The sequence below is a fragment of the Diadema antillarum genome, unplaced genomic scaffold, assembly GCF_040938485.1.
Source record: "Diadema antillarum isolate AM-2024a unplaced genomic scaffold, OU_Dant_1.0 scf00000071, whole genome shotgun sequence".
Taxonomy (NCBI): Eukaryota; Metazoa; Echinodermata; class Echinoidea; order Diadematoida; family Diadematidae; genus Diadema; species Diadema antillarum.
The window spans coordinates 10,500,396-10,528,272 of record NW_027270960.1 but is presented as its reverse complement, the minus strand read 5'-3'; the positions used below and the strand labels follow the sequence as shown (position 1 = coordinate 10,528,272).

General features: G+C 40.3%; 1 protein-coding gene across 3 annotated transcripts in view; it reads right to left on the bottom strand.

Moving 5' to 3' along the window:
• Positions 1-1,615: 1,615 nt before the first annotated feature.
• The window catches only part of LOC139716926 (methyl-CpG-binding domain protein 2-like), an 88,889-nt gene continuing 62,627 nt past the window's right edge, over positions 1,616-27,877 (bottom strand). For 2 of the 3 annotated variants that reach the window (XM_071628449.1, XM_071628450.1), the window contains exon 6: positions 1,616-4,671. In XM_071628449.1, the coding sequence (XP_071484550.1) occupies positions 4,646-4,671 (26 nt within the window). In that variant the 3' untranslated portion in view covers positions 1,616-4,645. The remainder of the gene's footprint in view (positions 4,672-27,877) is intronic. The other variant, XM_071628452.1, reaches the window with a different exon arrangement.

Genomic DNA, 27,877 nt, shown 5'->3' with positions numbered 1-27,877 from the left:
TGAGCACGGCTTCTGCCGACCGCCATTTGCAATATCACGTGACGAAACACAAAAACAAAGTCCACTTTGACTTACGCAGTCTGTACAGGTATTCGCAGAAGTCACAAAGCGAATTGTGCATGTAAAGAATTCAGCACCCACTCATTTTCCATGACTGGATAATTGAAGCGATGCGTGCATTCAGAGCCCAAGAAAAGAGTGACCTTTTCAGTATCATCTTTAAGTTGATTCATAACAAAGGATTAGGTTGTAGATGCCTTAAGACATTCACATCTCAGCTGAATCCAATTTTCATCATTTTCACCTTCTTTCTCTCATGTACTACTATTTTCTCCTCCTTTCTGATTGAGATGATCCTTTTTTCTCCCTATTTTCTTTCGTAACTAGAGAAGGAAACTCCAAGGTGAAAGTGCTAACAGAAAGAGGAACACAGGCAGACTCGTAATGGCATGACCCACATTGATTTTCAAACAACACACATCGAAATGTTCCCGAAACTTATGGTCTGTTTGACTGTCCCCATCGATCAGACGCTGAAAGTGATTGCATGTTCACATTGACATTTACTACTCATGAACTGCGTCCTATCCCGCCCCTCCCTGTGGTAAGACCCAAAATGGTTTGTTTTTACCGTTTTTCTTTCATTTGAGTGCTTTGGTAAATGATGACTTCTATGACAGAGGGTTGGGTGGGGAGAGAAAAATGTGCAACTAGTCACATTCCAAACCAGACAAATATGTTTATAAAATGAATGTTGTAACATGTATTTATAGCCAGCTGGGTTCTATTCAAGCATGTACGTTCTACTCCAATGACAACAACAGGAGAATGAATCTGGATGTACAACACTATCCACGATGACGTGTGTGTCTACAAAAAACATCAATATTTTGGCATGTAATGACGCACAACTTCTTTTGGTGGATCAAACTTGCCTTGACCTGACACAATACTTCATCCCTGCCAGCCTCAGAGGAATGCCACAATAAATTCAGAAAACATCTTTTTTTTTCCTTTTTAATAATTTCATGTACCTGTGCATTATCTCATCCAGAAAAAAACAAACAAACCAAAACAAAGCAGAAAATGCAGGGCAAATTCAGATCAGATACTAGTAGCCACATAGCTTTATAAACAGATTATTCGATGTAGTTGGAAAGGAGTTGAAGGATGGTGAAAAGTCTTTCTTTGAAAGAGAAGAAAGCAATGGCATGCCATGTGAGTGGCTGAAAATTCCATCTTTAGCTGGTTGCTGATTCTGTGGGTTTTGTGAACACTGTCCTTGTAAAGGCATCCTAAATAATCCATTCCAAACTACGTAAAGCAATGTCCAACTCAATTCTTGTTTGGTCCTTTATTACTTTCTCATGTTTATAAGGAATACTGTACTGTACGAGCTGAAATTTTCGCGGAGGTTTTATTTCCGCGAATTTCGCGAATCGCCTTTGAACCGCGAAAATAACAACGCGCGAATAAGTATGTTCAGTTAGACCCTCGCAACAGCGAAATTAACAACACGCGAAAATGTCCTCCAAGTAGCAATTCACGAAAATATCTGTACACGAAAATTTCAGCTCGTACAGTATATCAATACTAGAAACTTCTTTGGGGAAAAAATGAGATGAGTGTTTACATCAGTAAGTGTTTACTTCTGTCAAAAACTTTTTAAAGGTATATCCAAATCCATACAAACAAAACAACTGAAATATGTCCTGCTCTAAGCTGGAAATTGTGATTGCAGGGATGGACTGGAACATTCTGGTACTTATCACAGGCTACAGTTTGATGTACTGGAGACGGATACTAGACAACGTGTCTGCGATGATGACAAGTTCGCAACTTTTCGAGCGTGGTCTGCAACTTTTGAAACGAACGTCACGTCACGCCAATCGAGTTCACACGCTGCGCTGGCAGACGCAGCATCTTTTATGCACAGCCACCTGTAACGTTGGAGACTTACATGAGAAATAATGTGGTCTGTGGTTTCACCAACTTGAAACACTTGTTCAAGGACCTAGAGATTAGCATGCGGCACAGTTCTGTGTGTTGTAAATGCGTGGTAGGGATGAAGGGACCGGGGTGGTGCTCAGTATCTCTGTGAAGGGCTGGCAAATTTCGATCAAGTTTCTAGAGATTGATTCAGGAGTACTGGCTGATCCATATCAGTCATAGGCTCAATGAAGTGCCCATACACAGCAGATAAGCACCGCCATGTAATTCATTAAAAAAGGTTGGCACATTTTCAGACATTTTCTCTTTATTGAAGTCAGCAGAATGATAGCAAAATGAGATTCTTCATTTACATATTACTGGATGAGCGATGTAGTTTAAAACATGGCGAACCATCTCGTTGAAACCTACGCAGAAAATCTGATTCAATTCGGTTGCATTGAGATAATACATATTTCTGTCCATTTCTACTTGTTTTGTTTCACTGGGACTGAGAGAACCAATCAGTAATCAAGATGAGCGGCCGCTTCATATCGAATCAGACACAGAATTTTTGCAGCCACATTTCTCATCGCCAGACGGAATGTGCGGGGAAAATTTTCAGAGTGCCTGTAGACGGGGGAACTACCACCGCGATGGATAAATCATGTGTCGAGCTGCTCTTCAAGTCACAACATGCTCAATTCAACCTTTGACGTGCCAGCTCTGTTCGGGACTCATGAAAACGTTTTTCCTCACACGCACACGTCATGCCACCAGAAACATGGATGAAAGGCATTTCATTTCATTTTTCTTTGGGTTCTTTTTTCTTTTCCTCTTTTTTTTTGTTGTTGAGTGGTTGTCATCAGAAAATGCGATAACATTCAAGAAAAAATGTATCAGAACAGCATATGGTGCGCAAGTCTGGCCAACAGATTTTTAGAAAAAAGTGGGGGTGGGGAGGGAAGGACGCAGACAAAAACGAAAAAAAGTTATGCAGAGTTTATTCTGGGATTTCAATTAACACTTTGCTCATGTGGGTTTAACAGTGCTAACCCTAGAGGAAGGGTAAAAGATCACGCACGAATGTTAATCCCGAAAACATCTGCACATCGCGTCGGGATGGAAGCCGTGATCGCGTAATATTGCACAGATGTTGATGGCAGGGGGGAAATTCCTCTGCTTGCTAACTTTCCAAAGCTTTCAGTGATGAGATTATTTGAATAAGAGATAAAAAAAAGGAAATTGATGACGCACAACATCAGATAAACACTGAATATAATTCTCAATTTCCAGGTGACATCATTCGTCTGACATGCCTGGGACAGTGACAATGTGTGTCTCTACTATTGTGAGAGATTTAGAACAAATCTACTCTTTTATAAACACTCTTTCTGAAACTTAAATCATTACTCAACTTGCTATATAATCCATTTCTATATCAAACCATTACAACTTTATCACAGCAGCTTTGTTGATATTGTTTGACATCCGTGCAGTAAAGTGCATTACTTGTCAGCAATACCCAGAGTATAAACATCTATCTTGACTGAACATGTGTGTATTATTATTTGTTTCACTGTTGACATTTGGTAAAACAGTACTAAAAAATACATACAAAGTAGAATAAAGAACAATCCTACATCCAAAGAATATAGCTAAACTTCTCAGAGGTTACACAGAGTTGGGACATGGTTAAGGGTGGCCAAGTTGAACCAAAAGCATAATTGATTTAAATATTTGATATGAGCGTACGAACAGCCACTGGGCCCGAATTAACAAACGCAGTTGACTTTGCATTACCAAAATCGCGCTGGGGTTTTGATATGCCACAATGCTCAATCTATGGACTGTAGCTGGAACTCTTTTCTATACTATCAGCATAGTGGAAGAGATACTGCGTATCTTTACGTGACATATCTAGGATAGTATAGAGGTATGGAAAGGTGCATGATGTCAGTCTAATTCAGACTTTACACTTTCCTCACAACACCAGGTAATATTCTTTACCAGTTCAACATAATCTCAATTATCAACCAAGTTTAAACAACAATGGAAAAAACTTTCACTTTACATCATTAACATACAAATATCCAAATATACATTTCATAGAGTTGCTCACAATTTAATATCGATAAAGCGTGAATCGTCAATGACAACACAAAAATCAACAGTAACAACGAAAACGATGCCGTCAAAACTGAAGCGATAGGAGTCAAAAGACGATGATGTGGAGGAGAAGAGAATTGGCATGCCGTCTGCCTGCTTGGGCAGGTAAGGAATGGGATGAGAGGAAGGCAAGCTCTTTAAAGATAGCAGAGAACCCACATACCAATCTCTCCTTTACACCGTCTGCCGTGATACGGACAGCTCCCGGTGCATTGTGGGATGCTATCAACTGATTCCATCTCTGGCTCGCTTCCTCTCGTCTTGTCTCTCACTGTCTATCTTTCCACATCCTCATCCTGTCTCCTCCCATGGAGACTGGAGGGGCATGTGGGATGGATGGCAGAGGGGGGAAAGGGGGAGGAGGAGGAGGGAAGGGCGAAGTGATGACATGTCGTCGTGGCAACGGGATGTAGCTGGAAGGGGATGTGGCTTTCACGACTGGGAGAGTTGGGTGCGGTTGTGGCGGTGCCGAATGGTGCTGCTGTCATCCGCATCGCCATCGTCGGGAGGAAAGAGAGGGGAGAGGGAAGACCCGACGTCATCGATCTCAGTCTTCATCCGACTCTAATTCATCTGCACGGAGAAAATCGATAGAGGAAGGAGAAGAAAAGACATGCAGAAGGTAAAAGTGATAACAACACTGATACAAACACATCACTCAAGGACTGCCAATGAGCTTGAGCTCCTTGAAGAGACAAGGGCATTATAACAGCAGTAAAACAAAATCACATTTGGCAAACATGTGTGACTTTGTAAACATGTCTCACATCTTTCAAATATATGACATATGACTTTACAGATTTGAAGAAAGCTGTTGCTTTCATTGTCTGTATGTAGTGGAGTTTACGTACTGTATACCAACCAAGTGAAAGCTGGTTGTAGCATGTACAAAAACATGATTGCTAGTTGCTTCTATGGACATATACTCTGTGACGCATTCAAGAGAAATGAAGAAAATCAGATGTAAGTCTACACGGGTATGATGCTATCATATTTCAAGTGCTGTATGGCTGTTAACTTGTAGCAAATTGCCAATCTTCCCAAGGGCCTTGTGACATTACTGTTTCATTGAAATCTGCTGCATATATATCAGCTGTCAAAACACACAGACATACACACACCAACATACCAACAAAAACAAAGCAAAACTTTTAGTTTCTGGTTTCAGAATGTCATTAAAAAGGAAGTATAGTAGCATGAAGTGATGATATTAAATCAGCACGTTTCCCACACTCCCACATATATAGTCCACAGGATATAAAAGAATAGAATAATAAAAGATACCGGAAACATGTTATTATTGCCTTCATTTGTCTTCACAGCTCTGACATTCATTTTCTTGATGCAGCACAACAACATGGTCCGATAGATTCTCATTTTAGAACCATAGGCTGTATTGGAGTACAGAGTGAAAATACTTCCAACCTACACTTATGAGCCCCAGTTTATTAGCAGTGCAATATTCTGAGGGCTGAAAAGGCATAATTTTGGGGAGAAAAACAGTACTTTCACCTTTCCTGCGACAGCCATGTGTAGTAATACAATTTTGAGAAAGAAGGAATTTCCATCGAACCTCCGGTATTTTTGTGAAAAAAATACAAAATACTACAAGAAAGCTACAGTTAGCATCTCTGAGTTAAAAACAGCTGAAGACAAGACTGACTGCCATAGATACGACAGACAGCATTCCGACACGCATGTGCCAATATTTCCAACACGTGTGTGCTCCAACGTTCACTGTGGACTGGAAGGGAAAACAAACCATCCTCTGTGACACGGGGCCAAGAAACTTTGCGAAAACACATTGATAGCACTTTGCGTGGTCGCCAATCTACTTTGCACAATCACCAAGGACGAGGTAATCATGAACGAAAAGACTTGATGAGTCTGTACTTCATCTCTCAGCTGTCATCAACATTTCTATCTTAACATTTAGACAACTATTAATAATTCTCCTCCTCCTTCATTCAGTAACTCTTGCTACTTGTTTGCTGTTCATTTGAATCAATGCCAGTCAACGCTTGGAGAAATATGCAGAGAATGGACTACAGAATATCATTTTATAGGGGCAAATCATACTCTGAAAATGATCCAAATACCCCCTTTCAGCCTAGAAAATTCTCATATGGCTATATAATGATGTTTGGAAATGGGACGTTTTATGTGTCTGAAAGGCCATATAATGTGTCATATGGATACATACCACATATCGAAACAATGGTTTGAGCATTGTTCTGATATACAACATACATACGATGTATATTCATGTCTGAATGCTTCCATATCCATAGCAAGTAACAATTTGTGAAAATTTCATGATGTGAAAATATCTTGCTGTTGATTTAAAACAACAATACCAGAAACCACTGAAGTTACAATTTCACACCAGTGAGTAACATCCCACCTGCATCGTACAGCTTATGACAAATGGTTCCATATGATTTGTTCATTTGTTTGTTCAATGACATTTACTTTGATGAAGTAGAGAGAGAGAAAAAAAAAATCACACACGTGCAGTTAGCTTTCAATAAGAGCATGGCACTTTGGATTTGGTTGGTGCTTGAGACAAACATATTGTCATCCTAATATTTGATATTGCATTACCAGCAAACTATAAAGACAACTCATAAATAGCCAATGAAATAGTTTTTCAATTTCAATAAGCAGTCTTTTAATGCCAATCAAGGTCAAGCCAAGGTCGCTTCAAGATCAAATTTTCGACACCTGATGTATTCAGTGTTGATTGAGAGACATACGTGTATGATCATTAAGTCCAATGTACCCAAAACTGGTTTGATGACATGCTCTATAGCATATTTCTGTTATTTTGTTATACTTCTGCTGGTCCACACAAAAAAGAAACATACTTAGGATTTTTTACTTTCAACTATATTGAACAAAATGAAGCCAATTCCATCAGAAATAAAATGTTTGTAGCCAAAACTACTCGATGGGTGTTATGCTTCATATGACTACCTACATGCTCAAGGTCACAGCTAAAGGTAGGAGAGTAGTGTAGCCCGTCTATATGTCAAAAATTCGACCTTGATTTTTCCGAGAAAATGGGAAAAAATGAGAGTAATAAATATAAAAATAGTATCGCTATGTATTTTGTTGAAAATCAGGTCACGTACTTTGGAGAGGTCAGAGAGCTTATAGTAATAATGTAGCCTTGAAAATAGGGAGGAGCGGGCAAATCAGACAGTGAGAAAAAGAAAATTATGAATGTATCGATAAATTTATAGTATTGATGCTGAGTTGATAAAAATTTGTTTTGACGGGATAAAGCCCGTTGAGCTGCTGGAGGAACGAGAGCAATGTGAGGAAGAAATGTGCGGGTACGAAGTGTACACTGATGAGCGCCGGACATATCAGACAGTGACCGGCGGTCAGAGCAGACAGTGAGTGAAACAGTATATCATGACTGGACGAAGTCTACTGTGAAATGCGAGGGTACGAAGTGTACTCTGATGACCGACGGTCAGAGCAGACAGCGAGTGAAACAGTATATCATGAATGGACGACGTCTACTGTGAAATGCGAGGGTACGAAGTGTACTCTGATGATCGATTTGCATATCAGACAGGGAGTGAAACAGAATATGACATGTAGTATGGAGGCTGTGTCGATGAACATTTGTTTTGACGGGATAAAGCCATAACTGTGAGAGGTACTAGGGTAATTAAGACATGTGAGGGTACGAAGTGTACTCTGATAAGGTCAGAAAACTTACAGTAAAAATATGACATTGAAGAGGACGTAGTTGTACAATAGGAGAGGAAGGAGATGTTTGATAGAAGAGGGATAATTATGCAAGAGTGAGCGAAAAATACTCTGATGAGGTCAGAAAACCGATAGTAAAAATATGTCCTCGAAGAGGAAGGAGTTGTCTGATAGAAGAGGGCTAATATGCAAGAGTGAGCGAAAAGTGCACTGCTGAGGTCAGAAAACTTATGGTAAAAATATAACCTTGAAGCTGTTAAAAATAGAGGAAAACAATGCAAAATAAGCCGATTGTGATGAGCTCTGATACATTTATAAAGAGTGAACATGAACAACATCGATCATTCTACAGGTAAAATCAGTATTGCGATCTTTGTCTTGAACGTGTAGCAGTTTGAGTTAACTGAGAAAATGGCATCTTACAGTTATTCTGATGCCAGTGCCTATGTGAATGATGAGGGGGATGTTGTTGGTGTTTCCAAGGGACGAAATGAGGACGGTGACAGTTCGGCATCAATGGTGAGTACATTATCGTTTTTTCGATGGATATGTTTAACACAGATGATTTTAGAAAAGTTGATTGCCACAAAATTAAAATACAAATTAAGTATAGTTTATCACGTCTATCACTTAATTACAGTGCCGTAGGGACATACTGCATTATTATGAGTCTACGTTTCAAACGATCCTACGTTTTAGTTATTTCTATTCGTTTCATTGTTATTTTTGATTATGGTTTATTTTTTTGTAGAATTCCTCCACGAGTGGATATGCTGGAAAGTCAGTGACGTCACCATTTACTTTCGAGGAAGGAGCCATTCCCTTTCACTTGGGTTCAAAACGCTTTGTTGTAGTGAAAATTTATCAAGGCACTGTCTACGTGAACATTCGCGATTATTATCAAAATCATCTTGGCAAGATGTGCGCAGCTTTGAGGGGTATAAACCTTACTGTGGAGCAGTGGGAAAAGATGCGTGATGCGATGTTTCCAATTTCGCGTGCGATTAACCAGTTGCAAAAAGAGGCCAAAAAGCAACAACTACAACAACAGCAGAAAAGGAAGAGGGAGAACAGCAACTCCCATTCATATTCTCGCAGCACTTCTTGGCAAGGTCCCGATTATTATCATTAATGGTCTAACAGAACTCGCGCTTCTATTTTTTACCCACCCCCTATAGATGAATATCCACTATGACTACTTCTACTGCTAATAATAATAATAATAATAATAATAATTTTTTCGATAGGTCAAAGCTGAACTTACCCACCACAAGGAAATGAGAAGCATAAAACCATTGCCCGCTGCCAAACACGTGTCGGTAGATGAGATTCGGGAGATGGTGACATCGAAGAGGGCCAGTGAGACGAGCGGAAAGGACGAGAAGGAGATGGAAGCAGATCAGGACGGCGAGAAAAGGAGGGAGAGATCAAACCTGATTGATATTCCCAATGATATCCACTGCATCACCCGTACGACCTATGCCGGACCGTTCATCACAGCCACCAAAGTGATCATGAAAAAGATCAACGAACTTGTACTGGAGAAATGCTACGGTTGTCAAACGAATCATCCTAGTCAGAAACACCACGAGTGTCTGTGGTTAGACTGGGAAGCGAAGATAGACACATACATGGATTCAGCAATATCGCAACTGACGGAGTCGGAGTTCATAGAGAACTTGGACGCCGTGTACGACATGGACAATTTGTGGGAGGATGAACGTTTGATAGTCCTGTGCGAGGCTGTGGAGTTTTATCACTTTTACTTGCGTACACCAGAGGTGGTGGAAGAACTATCGCAATACATAAAGTTACACTGCTAGTCACTTTTGGCACGAGTGTATGATAATGTTACATTATCGCGATGCACTATGCATTGAATAACAACAATAATTCAATTGCCTATCTGATCTGTCAATAACGCATTAAAAATTGAAGCCGAGCAATCCAATTGGGATCGAATATGAAGAAGAACTACAGTTTCGACGTGTCATACTGTTGGTATTTTCTCGTCACATGAAAGGTTGAAAGAAAGAGAGAGAGGAGGGGAAGTAGAGAATGATATTTTGTCTTTCGTTAAAAATTGCACATATATATATATATATATGTATTGTTTGCCTGTACGAGTGTTCGGTGTGATACGTTCAACTAATTATCCAAACGGGATCTTGTGTGAGAACCTATTACACACACACACACACACACACACACACACACAAATAATGATTGATAGAGAGAGAGAGAGAGAGAGAGATAGGAGGGGAGGAACAGAGATGAGTTTTCGTGGTACGTTAGAAATTACACTGTATATTATATATATATATATATATATATATATATATATATATATTACTTGCATGTACGAGTGTTCAGTGTGATTTGTTTAATTAATTATCCAAAAGGGATCTTGTGGACATGCCATCCCATTACACACACACACACACACACACATACACGCAACCCTGAAAAATTATAAAGTACGATAGCCCAGGGACATCGCCCTTTGCTCCTTCGAAAATACAAAGTTCAAACGTCTCAGAGTGCACAAACAAGTTTTAAAAATAAGGGTATTACAGTAAGGTGACCGGCGGATGTCTCTTTGTCTTTCTTGAAAAACACAGCCCTAAAAAAAAAAAAAAATTATAAAGTACGATAGCCCATGGACATCGTCCTTTGCTTCTTCGAAATACGAAATTCAATCGTCTCAGAGTGAACAAACAAGTTTTAAAAATAAGGGTACTACAGTAAGGTGACCGGCGGATGTCTTTATGTTTTTCTTGAAAAAAAAAAAATCTAAAGTACATTAGCCCATGGATAGCGTCCTTTGTTTCTTCGTCGAAATACAGAGTTCATACGTCTCAGATTGAACAAACAAGTTTTAAAAATAAGTGTACTATAGTAAGATGATCGGTGGACGTTCCTTTTCCTTTTTTAAAACAGTCCTTAAAAAAAAAAAGTTTACGCAATATGATGTAAGAAGCTAGTACCATAATCACTGTACATAAAGCCCCTTGCTCTGACCAGTATAAATATAACTTGCGAGAACTGGAGTACAACCGTTCGAAAAAAAAATGGACAGTCAAAGCAGTGACGGAGCTGTTGCTGGCTGAAGCCAGACCATATCCCCGCGGGGACTATGGCTTTTTCCTTACCCCCGGGAGTCCAAATACCAATGTTCCAAGGACTGCCCCGCAATGGGGATGGTGACATCATCATCCCCTTAGAGCTGCTAATGTCAGTTCAAACGCCAGATGAAGAAGATTACATTTGGTAACTCTTCTTCTTCATCACACACCACGTGAGTATACCCTTACCTGTGTTTTTTTTTTCCTAGAACCGTGCACTATTTTTGTACCTTGCATGTTCACTCGAATATAAATTGACAGTCCGTGTTCTGACGTATCATCATTATCATTCTAGCAGCATGGATTCCAATACATTTAACGAGAGACTGACAATATGCAATTCGCTTGACGATTTGAATGCATTGTTAATGGAATATGAACAGTACCAGGGTAAGTGTCATACGTTCATTCATCCCTACAAGAAATGTATGGTTTCTTGCGTGTTTGTGTCTGTGTCTTTGTGTTTTGCCAGTCATTCTCTATTTTCTTTTTTATCTTTGTTTTTTCCTTCTTTTTTACCTTCACATATAGACCAACGTCTGCCACCAACACCACCACCACCATCACCATCACAACTCACATCACCCCTAGCGACCGAAGCCGGCCCCCGGACCAGCCAAACACATTTTCCACCGCTTTCCACCGAACCACCACTACCTGACATCTCTGCTGCTCCTGCCCAGCAAGGCGGCACCAACACCACCGCGGAGGAGGAGGAAAAGGAGGAGGAGGAGCAGGAGGAGCAGCAGGAGGAGAAGGAGGAGGAGGAGGAGGAAGCAGATACACCCAGCACTTCTCACGAGTCGCCATCTCCCTCATACTTTCTTCGACGAGTGAGTCAAAGAACCAATAAGAAATTTAAAGCCAATGTTGTTGATTACACCGTCTCTTTTCCTACTCATAACGAACTGACGCCACTGATAGATGCCTTGCCGCGTGCCAGTAGTTTGTTTCAACGTATAGTAGATGATATGATAAGAGATGCTCGTGATCACGACATGATTCGACTCGTTTTTAATACTCCCAAGTTAGACAAGCCCGTAAGTCTTCCTTTTGTGAGAAAAGATCAGCTAAGTCACGATGTGTTCATGCAAAAGTTAGAGGCAACCTTACAGTCCCACGAAGAAATAACCTTGGACGAAACGGTAGCTTTCAACGTGATACATATGGAAATGCCAGTAGGTGGTAAGAGGAATAGGAGAAAATGTTCGGATTACGATGAATTACTGAAAACCATGCGATGTGTGTTGCGCATTAATAATAATACTGACAATGACAGAATGTGTTGTGCAAGAGCGATCGTGACCATGATAGCCAAAATTGAAAATCACCCCCAAAAGCGATCTATTCAACTCGGTACTAGATTACAGAGACAAATGGCTAGACAGTTGCACGAAGCTGCTGGTATACCCATCGAGCAGTTGTGTGGTATTCCGGAAATTAAACGTTTCGAACAAACTCCCATGATGACCAATTACAGAGTAGTGGTTGTTTCCAGAAGAGCCTGTAACTACATCACCTATATTGGTCCCGAAGATAGAGATCATACGATTTATCTTCTGCAGACAGACGATCACTATGATTTAATCACCTCCATGAAAGCCTTTTTGAACAAAAGCTACTATTGCGAGAAGTGTATGAAAGGCTACGATCACAGGCGCGAACACTCTTGCCAACGCATTTGCAAATTGTGTTACGGTTCGACTTGTCCCGCAGTCAGCCGAGCGGACGAATATGTAGAATGTCACAAATGTAATCGTAGATTTAAGAACGCTACTTGTTTGAAAAATCATGTCGAAAATAAAGTGTGCGAGACCATGTACAGGTGCGTGACGTGTGACAGAAATGTCAGCGTGGAACTCTTAAAAAAACACAAGCGCGAGCATGACTGTAGCAAGAAATTTTGCAAACACTGTCAGGGCTTTTTTCCGTTCAATCATCAGTGTTATGTCTCACCCGAACCCCTCGAGAAAAATAAACAAAAAAGTTATATATTTTTTGATTTCGAGTGCACTCAAGAGAGTGGGATACACGTGCCCAATTACTGCGTGGCCCAAATTACCTGTTTTGAATGTCGTGACCAAGCTATCGACACTCCTTGTACGCATTGTGGAGAAAAGAGACAATTCATTTTCAAAGGACCCACGACTGGCGATGATTTTTGTAAATGGTTGATAGACGAGCATTCCAACGTCATAGCAGTGGCCCACAATATGAAAGGGTATGATGGGATGTTTGTTCTTGATTATCTCTATCGCAATTGCATCATTCCCAAGATGATTTTGAACGGTGCAAAGATCATGAGCATTGATATCTCCTTGAATGACATCAAGATCATCGACTCCCTCAATTTCTTACCAATGCCTCTGGCGAACATGCCCAAAACTTTCGGTATTGAAGAACTGCAAAAGGGATACTTTCCTCACTTTTTTAACACGACCAAAAACCAGGCGTACACGGGTCCCCTACCCGATGTCAAATATTATGGTCCCGATAGTATGTCTTGCGCCAAAAGGCAAGAATTTTTGAAATGGTACGAGAGCGAGAAATCCAAGAACAAGGAATTTATCATGGCAGAACAATTACACGCATATTGCGTCAGCGATGTCGACATCCTGCGCAAATGTTGTATGCGCTTTCAGGACCTATTTTTTCAAGCTACCAACGGCGTCATCCCCTTTGAGAAAAGCATCACCATTTCCTCGGCCTGCCACTATGTGTACAGGAGAAATTTTCTCAACGAGAATACCATTGCTGTTCTTCCCCCTAAAGGCTACAATCTCCGTTACAAGCACTCTAAAGTCTCAATAGAATGGCTAACTTACATGAGTGAGAAAGAGAATGCGTACATACGTCATGCGAGGAATGAAGGGGAGGTAACGGTGGGTAGATACAGGGTAGATGGTTTTTGCGAAAGCAACAAAACTATCTATGAATTCTACGGGTGTAAATATCATGGATGTCCCAAGTGTTACCAATTTGATACGCCTAGTCCAGATTATGAAGATAGGATTATGGGTGAATTATTTCTAGACACTCTGGCTAGAGAAGCGTACATTGTACAAATTATGAAGGAGTATCAAGTGGTCACTATGTGGGAATGCGATTGGCAGAGAATGAAAGACGAAAATCAGGTACCGCCCCACATCAAAACACTGCCCGGTATCGATGACTATGTACCACTTGACCCAAGAGAGGCTTTCACGGGAGGTAGAACCAATGCTACTTGTCTTTTGTACGATTGCAACGAACACGAAAAAATCAAGTATGTGGACTTCACCTCTCTATATCCATGGGTGAATAAGTATGGTGTATACCCCTTAGGACATCCCGAGGTAATTACGAGCAATTTCAAACCTGTTTCCAACTATTTTGGTCTTATCCGATGTAAAATACTACCTCCAACTGACCTCTTTCATCCTGTTCTACCTAGTAAGATCAATGGTAAATTAATGTTTCCATTGTGTAGAACGTGCGCTGGAGATTACAATCAGCAAACCTGCCAACATTCTGACGAAGAGAGGATGTTACACGGTACTTGGGTTTCTATCGAACTGAATGAAGCCATAAGAAAAGGTTATGAAGTTAGCTCGATCGAATCTGTCTGGCATTTCCCCCGTAGAACGCAATATCAGAAATGCGCGGAAGAGGAGGAGGAGGAGGAGGTAGAAGAAGAAAGAGAGGTCTGGGTTGGGAAGCCACGCGACGAATCAAAAACTGGTTTATTCCGGTATTACGTAGATCAATTTTTGAAAATTAAACAGGAGTCCTCGGGGTGGCCAGATTGGTGTAAGTCAGAAGCCGATCGAGATAAATATATCGCGGATTATCTTCGTCACGAAGGTATAGCGTTAGATAAAGAAAACATCAAGAGAAATGAAGGCATGCGCGCGCTGGCGAAATTACAATTATGTTCATTTTGGGGTAGGTGGGGTATGAGAAATAACTTGACCAAAATAGAGATAACTCAGGATCCTGCAGTATTATACGAGTTTCTCACAGCGGATGACAAGCAAATATTAGATTTAAACTTCGTTTCTGACGAATTGGTAGAAATAAGATGGCAAGTGGCGGAGGAATTTGAGGAACTATCTAAACAATCTAACGTGGTCATAGCTGCCTTCACTACCGCTCAGGCCAGGCTTAAGTTGTTTCATATGTTAGATCGTCTAGGAGATAGGGTGCTCTATTATGACACGGATAGCATCATTTATGTCGAAAGAGGACATATTCCCGACGAATGGTCGCCTCCCTTGGGAGATTACCTCGGTGATCTTACTGATGAATTGGATGGTCGTTATATTGTGACTTTTGTGGCAGGGGGGCCAAAATCTTACGCTTATCAATTGAACGATGGTAGTACTGTGTGCAAAATCAGAGGGATCACTCTAAATTACAAAAATTCCCAAGTCCTGAATTACAATGTCTTGAATCGCATGGTGAAAAAATTGAATACCAAAGAAACTTACAAAGTAACGGTCACCGATAATCATCACATCACGAGAGATATCAAAAGACAGCGCATTTTGTCTAAACCACTCAGCAAAGACTACCGCATTGTTTACGACAAGAGAGTCATTCAAGATAACCTGTTTACCGTGCCATACGGATGGGTTCCCCACGAATAATAATATAAATCATACCTCTTAACAACAAGAAAGGCCATTTCGGCGTATGCCTCTCAAGAATGATGAACGTGTCTGATTCTCGCGCACGGGTGAACGAGGGGGAGGAGGAGGTAATAGGGGAAGTGGAGTATCCGGTAGAACTCACGGAACGTGACATTTTGACAGTTAAGCGAAATATGCCTTGGAAATCAGTTTTTCTATCTGCTTTCCTAACCCTTCTTTTTGTAGTCACCTTTAGTTTAACTTATCATTCGGAAGAAAAAATCTTAAAACTCCTCCAAAATGGTGTAATTCCAGATACTGACCTCTTTAAGCCTTTACGTTCATTCTTTTTCAACGCATCCAACATCCTGGTTTAGCTATTAAGACGCAACACTAAATAATGTCCATCTCATCAGAGTATATAATAGACTGCGATGACACTAAACCGCGTTAGTTCAGACGCGATTTCTCGAAAGAAGAGGGGAAAAAACACTGTCATCGTCATGTCGTTAAAATTCATTCATCCATTTACCTGCATAGTGGCAGGACCCACGGGGAGTGGTAAGACAGTATTTGTCCGGAAAATTCTAAACTCTCACCGCGAGATGATCGATCCGCCTCCAGAAAAGATAATATGGTGTTACGGGGTTTATCAAAAAGCTTACGAAGAGATGATGCGAGAAATGCCTTTTGTACAGTTAATAGAAGGCATACCGGGCAATCTGGACGAGCTGATAGATCCTACATTTTGTAATCTTATTATCATAGATGATTTAATGTCGGAATGCGGTAATGACGCGCGAATCACCAATTTGTTCACTCGCGGTTCTCATCATCGCAACCTCTCCGTCATATTCATAGTACAAAATCTTTTTCACCAGGCCAAAGAACTCAGAACCATCAGTTTAAACAGTCATTATCTGATTGTGTTTAAGAACCCCAGAGATAAATTGCAAATTGCTCATCTAGGTAAACAACTATACCCGGGGCGTGGCAAATACTTGCAAGAAGCGTACCAAGATGCCACTCGTTATCCTTATGGATATTTGTTGATTGATCTAAAGCCCGAAACGCAGGAAGAGTATAGATTACGTAGTAAGATATTTCCTCCCGATTTGACCGTTGTGTACGTTTGTAAAACGTAAGATCAGAGAATTACTCTCTTTTGTGCATCACGATAATACGTGGTGGTTGATTGTGACTGGCAGGTAGCCATAAAATAGACGTTTGTAGCATTTTTGCGTCACTCTTTCAATATGTCTCGTAGATTAAAGAACCACTTGCCGGAGCTGCAAGTCTTGAATAAATGTAATTCTAAACAGAGAAAGGCTCTTTTAGAATACGCCAACAAAGATCTCATTTTATGTCTATCCGAATGTTGCGCAAACTGCTTAAAAGGTAACGTTCAATTAACTAAGAGTCAGAAGAAGGCATTATCGCGGCACAAGAAAGAGCTGCGCTTCGTAGGTAACAAACGCAATGATTATAAAGCTCGAAAATCAATGTTAGTCCAGAGAGGAGGTTTTCTCACATCTCTGCTGGGACCTATTTTGTCAATGTTATTAAAATGATGTATTTTCTAATCAAAGTGATACTAATAGATTAAGTTTAAGGTGTCGAACGAGTGTATGATTGTCAGAATCGATTCTCTTTGTTAAACTTGTTGGTACTTGTCATGGCTAATAGTAGTAGTAGTATGCAAAACACCAAGAAAATGATATTGGTGCCTCACGATTTTGCTAGTTCTTTGCAAAAAGTATCTCCACAGCGTGAAACACCTACGGGTAAAGCTCTGTCTATATTGGACGAGTCTATTCGTGATGTGCTAGAAAATCACGCCTTATCGGATAGAGAAAAATTGCAAAGATACAATGACATCTTGTATAGATACTTGCAATTGCAAAAGCAAAACAGTCGGAAGAAGCCGATCGAAGTGCTCTTAGGAGAGCGACACGCAGATACCCATGATCCGACATCTACAAAAGCACAGTCCGACGAATTGTCTGACCATCAATACGCTACCTTGAAGGAGGATGTGTTAAAGATTTTACCCCCCTCGGTAAAACATCGAGGGAGTTTGTTATTAGATCATTTACTGCAAAAGAAAGACAGCACCGACTGGCTGAATGAAAATAGAGAGTTGATCGTTGGTGATTCCATTGTACCAGGCTCAAATGTAGTAGATCTAATATACGATGTCATGAGGGTACGCAATACGCACGAACCAGCGGGTTGGAAAGAATTTCTTAAAATTCTGATCAATAGCAATACGCCCGAATCACTTATTGTCAATACGGCACGACGCAACGCAATGCAAGACATGAAAATTAAAGGGTTCATACCTACGTCTGTAGACAAGAGGGTTACTAAGAAAGGGTCTAAGAGCGCAAGCTCAATGATGATGATGACTACACGTGCAAAGAAAAAAAAGAAGAGAACTCTACCTTTCAAGTGGGAAAGTCTCTGAATTATTGTGACCTAATGCATTGAGATTTGAGAGAAATGTGTTTATGATAATGAATAGTATAGTATTTTCTTGACGATAAATGTCTAAGCTAATGTTACTGAATACGTTGATACATCAAGACAATTGTTGAATGTGTATTGTGTTATATCATTTTTATATTATCTTTCTCGTCTTAACCCTACCGCGTCTCGGTAGAATAAGAGGAAACGAATGGCCATGATAGGTCACACATATTGATACCATACATGTATCGCAACGTTTTTATGCTCCTTCGCCGTGTATTGTTTGGTGTAATGTTTTGTTATAGGATAGATTACAATTGATGCCTTACATGCATCGAAACGATTTAACGAGAGTACAACGGTACCTATTGACTTTTATGACACTTGTGTACGATCGTCAAGTTTTATGTGAAGACGACTGATTTTTTTTTTCAGCCTACCCGATGGTATTGTGAAATGACGTTGGTAATGATTATCATAATCATATTTTATGCATTCACTGAATGTTACAATACATAACGAACCTCTACGTAAGACGTGTACACGTGAATTCAAGCAAGATGAAGACAAATGAATATGAATTGTAAACGCTTTATTTATTTATTGAGACCACAATCGTGTATTATAGTCAAACATGTACAGACAATAAATCTACCATGTACAGCGTATAAAACTTTGCAACTGTATCACTCTTGTCCGAGTCTATGCTACACATTCTATAATCTTATAGACTAAGCTGCAATAATTCCCACAACCGAGGTTTTGCATGTTTGCGTGTGTGTGTGTGTGTTAGTGTGTGTTGATTAATACGGTTAGACTAATACATTATAAACGTGTAGCTTATGTGAAGTTGTGTGTGCGTGTATGTGTGTGTGTGTGTGTGTGTGTGCTGATGTGGTTAGGTTAATACATTATAGCGTACAAAAATGTACATTTACTATATATATATATATATATATATATATATATATTGTTAACATGCAACACCATAAACTCTATAAGATAAAAAATAACTATACAAATAGTCTTCAGGTTATAACATTCACGCCGTAATTCTTAATAATATCAACTATCACAGAGACAGAGCTATACATCATACATTTTGAGCATACAATATCTACGCCTGACTTTATGGCACCTATGTACATAAAAATCTTAGCAATATAATCAGAAGATACATAGCGTAATATACCTACGTGTGTGTGTGTGTGTGTGTGTGTGTGTGTATTTGAGATTTTATTTTCTTGACAAGACAGTACGATTTATATTCTACGAATATACTTCTTACTGATACCATCATATCAGACAATGACATTATTCTGCACGCGTGTGACATTGCTAACAGAATGCAAGTTACTATATCGCGGTCAGTTAAATAGGATCAAGTCACGTCACGACATAATCATTACAGTGTACAAGACGACACAGGGAGAGAGAGAGAGAGAGAGAGGGAGAGAGAGAGAGAGAGAGAGGGGGGGGGGAGCTATATCTTATACGTACAAACTACGAACATATATGAACAGCTTCGCGGTACTTATGAGGGTACCAAAGACAACACGCTTCGTTAGGTTATTATGTAACAGTACAGTCAGACATCTAATTACTACGGCATGCTTTGACGTACCACGTTAGAACCAGCATATCTTTCATAGCATAGCATCTATTTCAACATCCACGACTTTGCTATTTGATTGTACAGAAAATTCGCATCTACTAGTGGTGGCGGAGAGTGTAAATAATTGTTGATGTAATGGTACACTCTCTGATCATTCTGCCCCCGTGTGCGAGAATTAAATTCAGACAAAATGCTACTCATCGAATCACCTCTGGCTCTACGTATAAGATAATAAAGACAGTACTGCCCGCACACTGTAGACCAGCTGGATTGTAGCGATTTTCTATTGTACGTCCACACATCGGCATTGGCATTCAAAAACTTGGTAAAGTAGGGCGAACATAAAGTAGGGTGTCTACCATATGAATCAAAAAATTCACCACGCCCTCTACTGTCGATGTAAATAGCAATCCAATGAGAACCTATTTCTCTGTGACCATCTACATTCGCAATCAATGACACGGTTTTTTTCTCAGTCTCTCTTCTTCTTTTTCTTCCATTCCTTCTTCTTCTCGTTGCTAAAACTGGTAATTTATCGGCGGGAAATACACCAACAAAAGTCCCGTTTAGTTTGGGTTCTTTCTGAACAACTCCCAAGAGTTCACGCGTGTTCATCTCGACAGATATCTAATTACCATAGTCGAGAGTGACATTACGATTACGATCAACTTCTAAGATAGATTCAAATTCGGAATAAACGACGACATTCACAGTTTCGGACAGGGGAGAAGCAAAAGTCAATTCCAGTCGAACTGATCCGGAAGTCTTGGGTTGAAAGTAATCGTCGGTCGACAGATCTGGGGTCAAATCAAAGGCGTAGAGGGCGTATCCCTTTCCGTAGTCGTCTCTAGTGATATGATTTCCCTTGTCGTGAAACATACTATTGGTACCAGAAAACAGAGTCTGATAGGCCAAGATGTAATTGGGGGAAGATCCAGTAAACTGAGGACGGAGCGGTTTCCACGGAACTTGTTCTGAATTAGCATACAACGCTATGTAATTCAGGTCATAATGATGAAAATTGAAGGGATTTCTGGCGTAAGATCCATTGTAAGCCGTGTTACTGACACAACCAATCACCATTCGCTTGGGAATCTGTCCTATAATCAGGCTCTCTCGGGTAAAAGACAACTGTCCTTTGGGAATTGAAAAAGAGGTTGTCACGACTCGTCTGATAGGATACTTGGCCGTTTCCGTTTCCAATGTTTTAGCGTGCAGTAGCGATGTGGTCGGGCTCAATTTCACGCGTCTCACCAAGAGACTGGCTTCGGTGATTTTGACTTTGTAGCTTGCTTCAGGGGTAGACGACATGAGACTAAATGCGTTCTTGCTGCGATGAAGTTTGAATTTAATGTCCACCCCTCCCATAATCAACCGATCTTGGAACGATGCATCCACGTGTAGCCTTCCTACCATGTCTACCGTTTTAGACAATTTGGTAAACTCGTGGCGTTTATTCAGCCCTTCGTTGGTATTACTCGAGGCCAGAGGGTCATTGATTTCCATATATCCCGCCGTGTCTTTGTAAAACAAGGACGAAGTTAGCTGCGACAATTTTGCATCACGACCGTAGGTGAGAAGATTTTCGAACATAGCTCTATAAGGATAGGTGTTCGTGGAAGGGGTGATGAGTGTATCGTTGAACATCACATCTACCTCGCTGAAGAGCGAATGTAGAAAAAGATTGACTGGTGCTACAGAAGATTCATCGGTGAGGGCGGTACCATCCGCATTAACAACTTTCGCCTTGAGATGTAGCAGCGTTTGAGAAAGATCGGTATACTCTTCCGGCGAACTTTGCAGATGAAATTGTATGGGCGTGGCATCGGCTATGCTCGTCACGGGGAAGAACTCGACCCATTTTCCTTGCTCTATGGTCGTCTGAGTCGGGGGGATGCTGAACAGGTCAATTTCCGATTTAGAACAGTCGCACGATAACTTGTGTAGCTTTTCCATTATGCCCTCAACTTTAGCTTTCACTCTCTGTCTTCGGTTAAAAATAGTAATAGAGTGATCAGGACCGATCAAAAATATCGTTGCTTCTTTTCACCGGTCGAGAGCCAGTGTAAATGAATGCCTTCTTCTTACGTCTGGTCTTTTTATTCACTTTCTTGTCATTCTTCTTCTTCGTCTTTCTTTTCACAGGAGGTGCGTCCATACTCTCGACCAATCGACGTTTAATTTTTTTCGCTTGTGCGGCCGAAGCAGTTTTCAAACTTTTTCCCGCCATGACATCTTGAGCTACATTAACACCTGTTTGCAACGCTCTTTTCCCCAAGTACTTTGTACCAGCTTTCAGGAGTGGTACGGCCGATTTCCAGATACCTTTAAGCATACTTCCCAGCCCATATCCCCGTTGCACTCTCGCCCCTCGAAAATAGGGCAGAGATCCACTCCCATACTGGGGATGAGACCACACTTGTTCTCGATGGCGCGGCATTACACCGTTAATGTAGATAACGACAAGCTCTAAAATGGAGTTTAATTACCAACTTTCCGGACTGAAATGGCACTTTTTCCCCAAAGTCACTTCTTATATCAACTTGTATAGTGTCTATGTATTTTGATTTTACGGGCAGATAGTGAGGGGTTTGATAAGTAAACGTAACGATCTCACCGGCCCTTCTGTGGGGAACGGGAACAATTCTCAGGAGAGGGGCACTGATGTCACCCACGGGCTGATTGCAAATCACGTCCGTATACAGATAAAGTGTATTGATCCCTCCATTCACGTTCGGAGAAAAAGGCGCCTGTGCGTGACCGCGAATGATGCCACGGGGAAATCCCAACAGGTAACCTAATCCCTCGCTTAACTGTATGGCGCTGACTTGATCGAAATCAAAAATAACTTTGCCCGAGCTCGAATCGCGTTGTACAGTGAAGTTGTTACGAAATCGTTCAGGTAGAGCAGCTGTCAGTGCCTCGCATATACTACCTATATCTTTGTAATGTCCTTCAGGTATAACGCAATGACTGACCACCTCTTCGGACAGTAGAAATTGAAATGTGTTGTTCGTAATATTCACGTTATACCAAGAATAGGGATAAATTATTTCCACCAATGCCACCTCCCACTGCGCGTGAAATATGAGCGGCGCGGCCAATTTAGTCTTAAAACTGGTGACTGTATTATCCGGAAAATAATCGAACGAACTATTACTGGGTAGAGTCACGTAAAATTGTTCCTCGCCTTCCATACTGATTCTTTCGTCAAAATGATGCCCTCCCTCAATTGCGATAGGTTTTATCGATGTTATCTACCCAAGCATTAAACGTGTCTGGATAGCCTAGAAATTTCACGAAATATTCGGTTTTACCCCCTCGCTTTCGCCGTCTCAGTATCTTTTCCACCCTATACATGTCTGCCTTGTCCTTACGCACCCTCTGCAATTCAGGTTCGTAAAATGTACCTTTCAATTGTTCGTTATTATCATCGGTTAAATGATAGACGGGTAAATCACGATGTTTACGACCAGACACTGTGTACACTTCCTCTGTCCAGTTGGGGAGGTACCCCTTTTCAAAAGTTCGTTTCATCTTACTGATGCGTACTCTTTCACCTTTTTCGTAGCGAGGTCTGTTTTGTTTACGTAATGCCCATGATTGATCACCATACAATCGCTGCCAGATGATACCTTCATTTTTCTTGGTGACGAGCACGGGTTTTGTTTTGATCGAACGGTGCTGGGCATTATTGTAGGCTCGGAGGAGTTTCGGGAGTATGCGGGTATACTTCAACGTGTTGGAGTGAGTAAAATATTTCCACATCTTTTCTTTCAACGTTCTGTTAAAACGTTCGACGACACTAGCCTTGGTTTCGTTTTCAGTTGTAAAAAACTCAATGTCTTTCTCTTTCAAGAAGGCTTGAAATATTCTGTTGGTAAATTCAGTGCCTTTGTCCGTTTGAATCTTTAGCGGAGACCTCTGCGTTTTGAAGATAATTTTCAGAGCACTGACCAAGCTTTTGCCACGTTTGTCTTTGATGGGCACTACCCAGGCAAATTTAGACAAAATGTCTATACATGTAAGGAGATACCTATACCCCGAATTGTAACGGGAGAGCGCAGACATATCTACCAAATCCATTTGCCACTGATCATCCATACCACCAACAATGATTCTGCTTCTACTAAACCGACGTCTGGCCGGTTTGTGCAACGTGTAGGTGTCAATACCCTCTAACCATTCTCGTATTTGTTTCCTACTTAAGCGATATCGACTATCTTCTCGCACGAACTTGTACAATTTTTCTACCCCGCCAAAACTGGCTTCGTGTTCTGGATTGAAATAAATGTCATTCAGATATCGATTCATGTTCTCTCGTGTCACTCTTAACGTGTCAGTGCGAGCACGTCCACAATACCTATATACTCCCACAAAAACAAATGTTTATCAACTCTGTCTCAATACTACGTATTTATCGTGACAGTCATATTCTATATTCAGTCACTGTCTCATATGCCCGTCGGTCATCAGAGTACACCTCTTACCCTCACATTTTACAGTAGACGATACTGTTTCACTCGCTTAGACTTCGTCCAGTCATATGATATACTGTTTCACTGGCTGTCTGCTATGACCGTCGGTCACTGTCTGATATGTCCGGCGCTCATCAGTGCACACTTCGTACCCGCACATTTCTTCATCACATTGCTCTCGTTCCTCCAGCAGACGATACTGTTTCACTCGCTTAGACTTCGTCCATTCATGATATACTGTTTCACTGGCTGTCTGCTCTGACCGTCGGTCACTGTCTGATATGTCCGGCGCTCATCAGTGTACACTTCGTACCCGCACATTTCTTCCTCACATTGCTCTCGTTCCTCCAGCAGCTCTACGGGCTTTATCCCGTCAAAACAAATTTTTATCAACTCAGCATCAATACTATAGATTTATCGATACATTCATAATTTTCTTTTTCTCACTGTCTGATTTGCCCGCTCCTCCCTATTTTCAAGGCTACATTATTACTATAAGCTCTCTGACCTCTCCAAAGTACGTGACCTGATTTTCAACAAAATACATAGCGATACTATTTTTATATTTATTACTCTCATTTTTTCCCATTTTCTCGGAAAAATCAAGGTCGAATTTTTGACATATAGACGGGCTACACTACTTAGGAGTACAATAGATCAAAAGGTGCCGTGCCGCCGCATCGTGGACCGGTGTCGCCCGTCATTGTGGAAACTAATCAACAAAAATTGATTCACACTCTCTCTCACCAAATGAAGCACATCTATTGCAGCTGATGTGTGACAGGCACTCTGTTTGTGCCGTGCTGACAGAGGGATTTTAACGATTCCCACAGCAGATGTCTCAGCGAGCATCTCTCTACTGCGCAAAAAAAAAAAAAAAGGCAATACATTACTTGCTGCTTTTTAACCTTTTGGCTTCATAATCAAAGGCATAATTTACCTTTTGCAGATAAAACAAGAACCCAGCATTAGTGCTTCAAGATAGTTCTAAAATGTGAGTTGGATAGAAACAACCAATGTAAAAATTTGAACCAGTATAATCGATGTTAAGTATTGCTAAATATACAAAATGTGAACAATAGTTATAATAAAAATATTTCCAGACTAAACTGTCTACAGTTATAGTTTAGTGAGAAAAATAATGATATTTCATTATATTTTAGGCTTTATTGGAAAAAATTTTGTGTGGTAGGATGTTTTGTGATACAACTGACCTACACACATGCATCAAAAGTGATATCTTGAACATTTTTTAAATCACTGCCCCCAAAGGTAAACAGGACCTTCAAGAGCAAACCTATCTGGATGCTGATGCTTAGCAATGATAAATTATTTGTTTGATCATTATTATCTTTTATTAGGACTTCTTTGTTTTTAGATATCTCAGCCATTTAAAAAAAAAATAAGCTTTGAATTTCTCTTAGAATTGTAAGCTTTTTAATATTTTTCATTTACGGTTTCTTGTTATCTCACAAATAAAGAGATGGAAACCTGAAGCCCATCTCAACCAAAACTATCATCATCCATTTAACCACTGCCCCTTTCATTACACTCACATACCCATCTACTATCTCCCAGGCTACTTCATTAACATTCCATTAATTAATCCTGACAATTGATCCCGAATTAAATTTGACGACCCACTCAGGCATGACCTAGCAACAGCCAAAGACTAAGGTTTAAGTGATGCCACAGCATTGGGAGGATTACATAATCCCTTCTCATGGACACTCAGGTATCATCTTAAATCTGGTGGGGAATGCCCAAGAAAGCAAGCTGGCAGATGTGCTGACCTATGAAAAAACATCATGGGGATTAACGAAGAATGCATCATGTGCGATTCAATTTCTTCATGTGCTATGAAAGCAGCAAACGCAAATGCGATATGTTGTGAAAATCTGACAGAAAAATCAGATCTAGTGAATGTAAAAAAAAAAAACGGGGGAAAAAAGGAAAATGAGTTCCATAGTTGGCTACTAATGGTGAGTCATCATCCTGCGTAGTATATAATCGGTAGAGAAATAAAGTCATCTAGGTCATGTGACTGTGCAGTCATGTGATCATTATACCTTTAATATAGTTTACCTGTGAAATTCACTTAAAATCTAAATATCTTTAATGAATAACACATTTTTTTTTCTACACTCATCTCCACAGATGCATACAACAAACCATACCATTTGTTTTTTAATATGTTCAACAAGTCCATATTGAATGGTCATGTTTGATCATTTTTAGTGGCATCTGACCTGTTAACTTTGACAATGTTTCAACTTCTCACAAGTCTTTTGCTAATATGCCTTGATTTCATGCAGATCAAGTTTCTACATGAACTAAAAGCCCTTTAACCCTTTCAAACCCACTGGCAAATCCATCACATACTGTACACAATTCATAGGTGCTTTCACATTGGAACTATACCTGGTATTAAATAACACAGTAATTTGTTGGTACTGTTCTCTTTGGCGAAATAACAAGGTAAAAGATATGGTGGTAACTCACTCGGTAACTCACTCGGTAACATTATCATTCACGTAATACTGTTGTACAGTACGCCCCCCCCCCAAAAAAAAAAAAAAAAAAAAAAATTACAATCAGATTTCCACATTGATAACTTTCAATGTGATTAAACTGTCTGAATGCTATTACAGGGTATAAAAATATAACATGTTACCTATAGTTTGCAAAAAACCCCATTTAATTTGGTTGAGTGGTCACAGAGAAATGTGGATCGTTGTAAAGCATGTCATGGTCTGTTTCTTCCAAGTTAAGCACATGCATGCCCTTAGAACTGCATATTAATGTGTGAACACAATAGACAGAACTTGGAGGGAAGGGATTCCTGACATGCTCTACAAAGATCCTAATTTCTCTTTGATCACTGAAGCAAATCAGATGAAGTTTTCTGTAAGATGTGGGTTATAAGTTATAGTTTCATACATTGTATTCTGAAACTGCATTTGGATTAATTCAGTGTTTTTAAAGTTATTGTTCCGGAGGGCCCTGTTGTTGTTGTTGTTGTTGTTGTTGTTGTTGTTGTTGTTGTTGGTTATTTTGTTTTTGTTTTTGTTTTTGTTTTTGTTTTTTTTTGGGGGGGGGGGACATACGGTATTTCTGGCATTAAAGCACTGTGCATGAACATAACTCCAATGGGAAAAGACACAAGGTGTGTCAGGTCATATGAGAGATACAGTTTTGTACACCACTGTATGATCCATGGTATTTCATGACACGATTCACCCTCAAATCACGCATATTTTGTGCAAAATTTGAATACCACCCTAAATACAACATTTTGCGATGTACATGTAGTTTATGCTGTAATTTGCAGAGTGTTTGTGCTCACATTACAACATGCCACGGTATTTCACCACCAATTTGAACGCACCTAATGACATTCTTAAGCCAGTAGTTTAGAGAGGGCCACATTCCATACAGAATCTCATAGGGTATAGGATGAAAAAAAGCTTTGTAGTTCACACACTTGCAAGTACACATGTAGTCAATACGCCGCAATCCTCTTTAAGTCCTTTGCGACCAGCACGAGACCCTGGGGTATACACCTGTATGCTAAAGTGCAAGAGGAGTCTTATACCACAAGACCACAATGCTATCTTTAGAAAACTCAACATCATGAAGAAGAAGGGGGGATTCTAAGGAGAGAGAAGAAACCTTGAATGTAATCCTTCATTCGTTCACACAAAACCGCACCTCAACCAATAAGAGGGATGGAATATTGGGGGGGGGGGGGGGGAATGG